The sequence below is a fragment of the Chiloscyllium plagiosum genome, chromosome 19 (genome assembly GCF_004010195.1).
Source record: "Chiloscyllium plagiosum isolate BGI_BamShark_2017 chromosome 19, ASM401019v2, whole genome shotgun sequence".
NCBI classification, from domain to species: domain Eukaryota; kingdom Metazoa; phylum Chordata; class Chondrichthyes; order Orectolobiformes; family Hemiscylliidae; genus Chiloscyllium; species Chiloscyllium plagiosum.
In genome coordinates, this window is record NC_057728.1 from 50915642 (window position 1) to 50924479 (window position 8838).

The 8838-nt window shown below is 42.3% G+C and overlaps 1 protein-coding gene across 4 annotated transcripts in view; it reads left to right on the forward strand.

The window, feature by feature from the left end:
- tspan11 (tetraspanin 11) overlaps window positions 1–8838 on the forward strand; it is a 74187-nt gene that overhangs the window by 34423 nt on the left and 30926 nt on the right. For all 4 annotated transcript variants that reach the window (XM_043709834.1, XM_043709831.1, XM_043709832.1 and 1 more), the window contains one exon: window positions 4100–4174. In XM_043709834.1, the coding sequence (XP_043565769.1) occupies window positions 4100–4174 (75 nt within the window). The remainder of the gene's footprint in view (window positions 1–4099; window positions 4175–8838) is intronic.

Consider the following 8838-nt stretch of genomic DNA (forward strand, 5'->3'; position numbering starts at 1 on the left):
AATTTTTAATGAAAGAAGGGAACATTGAAATGTTCCGGATGACTTTCAATCCAGCAGGTGGAAATGCAGACTGGTGTCATGAGACACATGGTTTGTCACTTGGATCTCTTCAGAAGCAGTTCATTCATTAGGATTTGATGATTTGGAGGTGCTGGTTTTGGACTGGGGTGTACATTCAATAGAAGATATCAAGAAGGAGCCTTGCAGAAGCTTTTCAGGAGAATTGCTGCATTAGGTCTTTACCTCCTGTACTGGATTTTTGAAAGGATCTCTCTCAAGGTTAGGAAAGGCTGAGTTGCATAACTTCTCTCTTAGGATGCTACACCCAACTTGTCTTATGGAGTCATAGAGTAACACAGCACAGATCCTTTGGTCCAACTCATCCATGCTGACTAAGTTTCCAAAATTGAAACTAATCCTATTTACTTGCATTTGACCCATATCCCTCTAAACCTTTCTTATTCATGTACCTATTCTGGGCAGCACAGTGGCTTAGTGGTTAGCATTACTGCCTCACAGCACCAAGGGCCTGGGTTTGGTTCCACACTCTCTGTGTGGAGTTTGCACATTCTCTCCATGTCTGCATGAGTTTTCCCTGGTTTTCTCCCACAATCCAAAGATGTGCAGATTAGGTGGGTCGACCGTTGTAAATTGCCCATAGTGTTCATGGATGTGTAGGTTAGGTGCATTAGTCAGGGGTAAATGTAGAGGAATAGGATAGGGGAATGGGTCTGTCAGGGATGCTCTTCAGAGAGTTGGTGTGGACTTGTTGGGCCAAATGTTTCCACACTGTAGGGACTCTATGATCTCCCACTTCTTCTGGCAGTTCATTCCACATACAAATCACCCACTGGGTGAAAAAGTTGCCCCTCAGGTCCCTTTTAAATCTTTTTCCTCCCACATTAAAAATACACCCCCTAGTTTGGAACTCCCCTATCCTAGAGAAAAGACCTTTGCTGTTCACTTTATCTATGCCCTTCTTGACATTATAAACCCCAACATAAAGCTCAAACATCCTGAGAGATATAAACAGAGACTCCAGGGAGATAGTGGCAAAGTGGTCATGTCATTGGGCCAGTAATCTATTGGCCCAGGCTAATAGCTGGGGGCATGGCAGATGGTGTCGTTTAAATTGATTAATAATTATAGCATCTAAAGCTCGTCTCAGTGATAGTCATTGCTTGTTGTAACAACCCATCTGGTTTACCAATGTCCTTCCAGAAGGAAATCTACCATCCATTCCTGGTCTGGCCTACAAGTGACTCCAGACCCACACCAATGTGGATAACTCTTAACTGCCCTCCAAAATGGCTGAGCAAGCCACTCAATTCGACATCAGTTAGGGCTGGGTAACAGACACTGGCCTTGCTGGTAACATCCACATCCCATGTATAAATAAAGACAAATCAAGACACATGACATTTCTGTAAAAGGTTCTACAGTCTTTAAGACTCTGGCTTTTTTAAATGTCCTTTTTTGAAAGAAGTCTAAATTTTCCTTTCATTAATCTTTATTTTCAAAAGAACAAATCCTTGTACCTCGACAAACTGAACAAATTTTTACAATCCCATTAAACATGAGGTCCTCAAACGAATATTGCTAGTGAAAGTAACTTCATAACAAAATCCTTCCTGAGGTGTGGAGTTCAAAATTGGACTCAAGGCTCCAACCAAGGCTAAAGCTCAGCACTACATCCTTGCTTTTGTAATATATGCTTCTATTAATAAAGGTTCCCATTTGCTTTATTTCACTGCATTTTCAAATTGTCCTGCTACTATTAATGGTTTGTATTTGTGCATCCTCAGGTGTCTCTATCCTGTCTCCTCTTTAAAATTAAATGAGTTATTTTACATTGTCATTCCTCCTTCCAAGATGAATTACTTCACAGTTCTCTGTGTTCAATGTTGTCTGTTGTGCAGGCTCCCATTCCATTATTTTATCGTGAGCCAATCTGCATGATTAACTGCCCATCTATGAGCTGACTGGGGTCACTGTGAGGATCTGCTCAGCAGTGGTGAGACCTCACGCTAAGACCCACACCCAGGCCCAGGCAGGCCAAAGCCTGACCTGGAGGTGCCTATAAAGCCTCATGATCTTTTTGAGATTGCAGGCTTTCTGATTGGGCCTGGAGCTTCAGGGACATTTTTAAAACTTGGTTCACAAGATCTAAGGGACAACATTTTCACCCAGAGAATGGTGCATGTATGGAATGAGCTGCCAGAGGAAGTGGCGGAGGCTGGTACAATTACAACATTTAAAAGGCATCTGGACGAGTATATGAATAGGAAGGGTTTAGAGGGATGTGGGAGAAAGTGAGGACTGTAGTTGCTGGAGATCAGAGTCAAGAGTGTGGTGCTGGAAAAGCGCAGCCAGTCAGGCAGCATCTGAGGAGCAGGAGAATCGATGTTTTGAGCATAAGCTCTTCATTTGGGTAAATGGGACTAGATTAGGTTAGGATATCTGGTTGGCTTGGACGAGTTGGTCCGAAGGGTCTGTTTCCATGCTGTACATCTCTATGACTCTACGTAGGTGTTGCTGGAAGCCATCCCTAATTGCTCAGATGCTTGTGAATGCAGAGTCAGCCTGATAAATGGCTGCCTCTCAGATGATGTCAGGGAAAGTGTCAATCTGAGCTCAGGACTTGGAAATGAGGGAAACTCCCTCCTTATAGCCCAAAAGCAGAAGATTCTGCCCATTGCTTCATTGTGGAACAGTTCAGTACTTTGTACCAATCCATGGTTTGAAAGCTTGTACATTTTATCTCGACTTAATTGGCAAGTTTTGTTTGCACCAATAACCATGCCCCATTGTTTCTTAGGCTGTCCCAAAATGTACAAAATCCAAACGGGACCACCAAAAGCATCAATTTTAAAAAATAGAAATTGCTGGAAAAACTCAGCAGGTCTGGCAGCATCTGTGGAGAGAAAGCAGAGTTAATGTTTCAGGTCCCGTGACCTTTGTTCACACAAAGCATCAATTTGCCTGAATAGCTGTAATTCTGGCCAAAAGCTATTCACACTAAACTTCACCACTAATGGAAAATGCCGCTATTCTAACATGTTTAATTTTTACAAATGATCTGTGACTCTAAAGGGTGAAGAAAGAAAGGATCTACCACTAGTTGATTTAAACTATACCCATTTTAAACCCCTAACTATATACACATGCGCTCACATTCAACACTGGCAGAAGACAAGTTTGATACATGTTACGGTGGAAAGGAACAGAGCCAGGGTAAGCAAAATTCCAAAGCTCTTGGCAAATCATGAGCTTCATTATTGAAGTCCCACACTATCAGTTGGCCAATCAGTCGCTGGGAACTCAGGCTTAGGGTTTTAAACAATGAGATGATATGTGCTTTTCTGTCATGCATCGTGGGAAAGGCAGGTGAGGGGTGCAGAGGCAAGGGCCAGGAGTGTGATGTTTAGCGAACGCTCTCTCACCTTCAATTAGACCCAGGTTGGAGCAAATTCCACCCCGACAGGCTTGTTCTCCAAGCTTCCTTGTTGGAAAATGGGGGATTCAGAGGCTACTCCTCTCCTTGTCATTCATGCCTCCTGTAGCCCCCAAAGGCAAGCAGACTTCCCCTAGTTCCTCATTTGTGAAACTAACCACCATTATTGCAGGCCAGGGAGGCAGGAAGCAACTCAGTGACTTGAGTCAATTGTGTGGCCATTGATTGACCATTTCAGGGCCTTAACCAGTGATGCATCAAGAGGGTTGTCCATGGACCCTGTCACCCAGAGCTTCATTGCTGAAGAGGCAGGAAGGGTGAGGCAACTACCTCATGGGACCAACACACTCAGTTAATTTCTCTCTCACCACCTTCCCAGGAAGGGAACAATTGTTGAAAAGTAAGGAGTCCACTGTCAAAGCTTGAATTCCATTAAAGAAACTGTAAGTGTGAAAAAAATGACATTATTATTGTGAGGAATAAAACAATGCAATGCAAAAAGCTCTATAGTTGGGAACTCCAGTTTGACCCATTGGTGTAAGATATGGCTATGTTAAAGGTTGTGTAGAATGGAACTACTTTTAATACAGAGGATGCTTTCACTAAAACGATGATGGTGATAATTGTTCTGTTTTACCTTTTCAGTACTTTTCCCTACTCCTGCTGGTCTTCCTGACTGAGCTGGTGGCTGGAATTCTTGCTTGTGTTTACTATCAGCAGGTAAGCTTGAATCTGCTTTTGCAAAATGACCCATATTGAAAGATGAGGAGAGTGGAATGTCTCAGTGAGGAGAAGGTGGTGGAGTGATACATTAAAGCTTGCATATGCTGTACTGCAGACTATTACATCCCAGTTTAAGCCGGCAGTCACCAAACAGCAAGTCCCTTGTCAAACTTGTAGGGCCTTTATGACAATAGGTTCCAGCATTTCCCCATTGACCAATGTCAATCAAACTGACCTACAGTTCCCGATTCCTCTCTCCCTCAGCTTGTGCTAATAGTGTTACATTTTCCAACTTTTAGTCTGATGAGAGTGTTCCCCAAGCTTGGGAATGTTGGAAGATCCTAGCCAGCACCTCCAACTATCACGTTTCAAACTCAGGAATGAACCTTAGATCTAGGTTGGCTTTCTTGCCTGGGAGTGATTTGAGGCTCTCAAGTTGTCAATTAATGATCAAATGAGGATCTCATCCCGTGCCTGCTGGTATTCAGTCAGTAGTGAGGGGTGAGGGGTCATTGGGGGCTGTATACCACTTGAGCATGTTGCCAGCTGTACCCTCAAACCCACCCTAACGGCTTGTTTTTGGATGGCGTTGGCTTCCTGTTTATTCAGCACGCTCTGCTAAACGTAGCCCACAGAGCAGACCCTCCCCACCCTATACAGCAACTCCCCTTGCAGCCCATACTCATAACCACACATAGCTCTTTCTTGGGCTCCCGCCAAACTTGCTGACCCTAGGCCACCCACTGTCCCTGCAGTGGCCATGGCTTCTGATGGGACTGCAGAGATTGAAGAAGAGCAGCTGAGTCATGAATTGGTAGGTGGCTCATGGATCCAGGCTCCTCACAGGGGCACGCTTACTGCATTATTGACAATCCCATCCAGATCTCCGGAATGGCAGCATGGTGCTAGGGATGGTGGGGCTGGGTGATGTGCACTGATTCTCCAGCTGATGGGCCGGGCCACCATAATATGAATTACCTTTTTCCCTTTCTGTAGTGTGACTGCAGCTGCTGGATACCATCCTGTAGGTATTAACAAGGATTAGAGGACAGAATTCCAGAGATATATTTGAGTCATCATCTGTGAAGCTGTGCTCCTGAATTCAGTGCAGCAAGGTAGCACTGTAGTTTTATTCAGCTTCCCAGTTATCTGAACATTGCACTCAGTAACTATTAGATGGGGACCAGTGACTGAAGTAAAACTGATAGCATCAAAACAATGTTTTTTTTATTTTAAACCCTTTGAAACTCTCCAATAAGAAACTCAAAGGATGAGTGAGGCTATTTCTGGACGAATACGATTGCCTTGTGAAGTTAGCGGGAATGCCGAAGGTATTAAGTGAGGACTTTGCATCTGTCTTTAATGCAGAGGCTGATGCTGCTGCCAGTCATGGAGAAAAAGAGTAGGCAGTGGCCCTGTTGGATGGGATGAAATTAGGTGAAAGAGGAGGTGTGTGAACTGTTGGCAGGGCTCATAGTAGAAATGTCACTTGGTCCCAATGGAAAACATCCTCAGTTACAGAGGGACATAACCGAGGAAAGTGCAGGATACAGTTCTACAATGCTTCATGAAAAATTTGAATGGAGCCAGATTACGACCCTACAAAGGGGAGAGGTGGACAATTACAAACCTAACTTTAGAGGTAATGTGAGTCAAAAATGCTGGAGAAATTCAGCAGGTCTGGTAGCATCTGTAGAGACAGAGAGACAGAGTTAACATTTCAGGGCAATGACTTTGTTACCCAAAAGCATCCTCAAACCTTTCACCCAGGTATGCTTCAACTTGTCTGTCAGACAAGGAGTCAACTCAGACTTTAATTAAACAAACTTTTATTTATTTAACACTTTAGTACCAATATTCAATATAAAACATACACTTCTTACTTTATCAAGATTAATTGCAACTTTACCTCACTTTAACTTAATTAACATTGAACTCCAACTTTAACTCTATAACTTTGGCTTGAAACAAATACTACCTCAATTCGAGTGAAGTTGCCAACTTTGCTGTCAGTGTAGATCTGGCCTTATGGTTCTTTGTCTCTCTGAAGATAACTTCAGGGCACTTACTTTGCAAATGTTGGTCTCAAATGATCACTCCTGCAAAATCCTTTGTGCTGGTAACTTTTAACCCAAAGTGTGCTCATTCTTCCAGAAACTTCTCCGACACTCAGCCAGTGAATTGACCAAACCTGATCACAATGTTCAGTCCCAACTAATGGAGTTTACTGGTAAACAACTCCCAAATGTTTATACCAAGTCGTAAACAGTCACATACCATGGTCGATATAAGGTGCCAGTTTGTCTAACAGACTAACACAAAACCTTCCACATTTAGTCAATACAGGAAACTGCAGGTTGCAGGTTACAGGACAGGTCACAACATGTCCTGGCTGCAGTTTTAATTGAGGTCAGAGTTCAAGCTAACTTGACCAAAGTTCCCAGCATGCTTGATAAAAGCTCTTAACCAGTCTTGTAGTCACTTCTCCTGATGGCCAGCTGACCACAAACTTTTATCAGAATTTTAGAGATGGTATTCTGGAGCAGTATTCATTGGTAATTGGAGAAGTAATGGGTTAGTAAATTAACATTTTAATGGGATATGTTGTACAAATATCTCAGTTGGTTTAGTCGATGAAATAGTGGAGAGGTTGGATGAGTGTCACATAATTGATGTGAGTATGGACTTTCAATGGCATTTGACATAGCATGTGGATGTGACACAGGCAAGTCCAGCAATTGTTGTCTGTTCCTAATTACTATGGAACTGAATGGTTTGCCAAACCAGTGCAGAGGGCAGTGAAGAATTGATCACAGTTCTGTGACATGTTGGTCAGCGTGGGTAAAAATGGCAGATTTCCAACATCAATAATAACGTAGAGGCATTAGCAGTTGGAATTTTACCACAGCTGCAGCTGCTGTGTTCCTCCAGCACTTTCTGCTTTCATTACCTCTGGAGTCCACCTTGCAGAAAATTAAAGCCAAGTTTTAAAGCGTAATGGAAGCAGGAATACAATGTTAGCTCAGGGAGAGAAAGAAGAGTTACTTTTCAGATGGGAAATAAGTGCACAGAAACAGAGAACTCCAGGAACTCAGACGCATAAATAGTTGAAAGTCGGAAGCCAATTTGAGAGGTTTGTTTAAAAGGATATCTTAGATATTGGCTTTATCAATTGAGCCGTAGCATACAAAAGTAGAGAGGTCATACTAAATCGTTATAAAACAGTTGTAAGGCCCCAGTTGGGGTATTGCATTTGATTTTGGATACCACACATTAGGAGAGATGTCACTGCCTTAGAATGGATGCATGTTGCGATCCCAGACCATAATACCAAATTATGTTTCAGAGAAACATAGAAGCTAGCAGCAGGAGTCAGCCATTTAACGCTTTGAGGCTGCTCTGCCTTTCAGTGTTACCATGGCTGATCATCTATCTCAATACCATTTTCCTGCTTTCTCCCCAGACACCTTGATGTGATCAAAATATAGAGACTTGTTAGTGTCTTTCTTGAATATACTCAGTGATGTGATTCTGCACAGGCTTCTGTGGTAGAGAATTCCATAAGTTGATCACCCTCTGGGTGAAGAAATGTTTCCTCATCTCAGTCCTCAAGGGTCTATCATGTATCCTCGGGCTTGGGGAAAACACCCTCCCTGAATCTCATCTGAACCACCCTGTTAGAATTGTATACGTTTCAATCAGATTCCCTCACATTCTTCTAAGCTCTAGTCAATACAGACACATTTGAACCAATCTCTCCTCATAGGACTGTCCAGCCTTCCCCAGTATCAGTAAAGTGAACCTCCACTACATTCCCATCTTGACATGTGTATCTTTTTTTTGTCTGACATAGACTTTAAGATCTGGATGTTTTTCTAACCTTTTGGTTTTCTTTTTCTGCTGTATTGGTTTTGAGATTCTGGGTTTGTAACCAAGATGGCTCTGGAAAATAGCAACTTTGTACACTTTTTACTGTACTCATGTATTACTACACTTTAATTATATGTTACAATAAAAATCTAATTATTCTAATTCTTCAGTAGGGAAAGCAAAATAATCTGGTTATGGATCAGTAATCTTTATTTTTAAGGTAGGAAATGTGTGAGAACCAGGGGACTTGGACAATAAAGCCACACAATTCCATGGTTTTGAATTAGCTGCAACATTTTTTAATGTACCAGTTAGAAAAGTAACACAGTCTACAATAAATGTACAACTTATTTCTAATACCCAGAATTAACGTGCAGTAAATATGGATGACAGACTGTGATCCATCACCAACAGAGCACATCAAAAAGCAAATGTGATCAAGGCAGTTCCAACAGATTTGTGAACCATTTTCCCCAGATGTTAATGATACAGTGCATGAGCAGGATTGCTAAAAGCACAGCTTACCAGGGAGTCTACATCTCACTCCATCTCACATACTCACTGATTTTTCCACTGCCTGTAACTAATAAACTCCTCAACTGTGCTCTTTGAACTGTCCGAATGAAAACCTTGTGACTAGTCTCAGTCTTATTTTTAAGCAGGATTGCCTGAAACTGATACATTTTGGAACCACCAAATGTTGTATTCCTTTGGAATGTGCTTGTGCCTTGAACATTGCATTCTCTCAGATTGTTGACTTACAGCACAACCTGCTTATAAGACCATAAGAC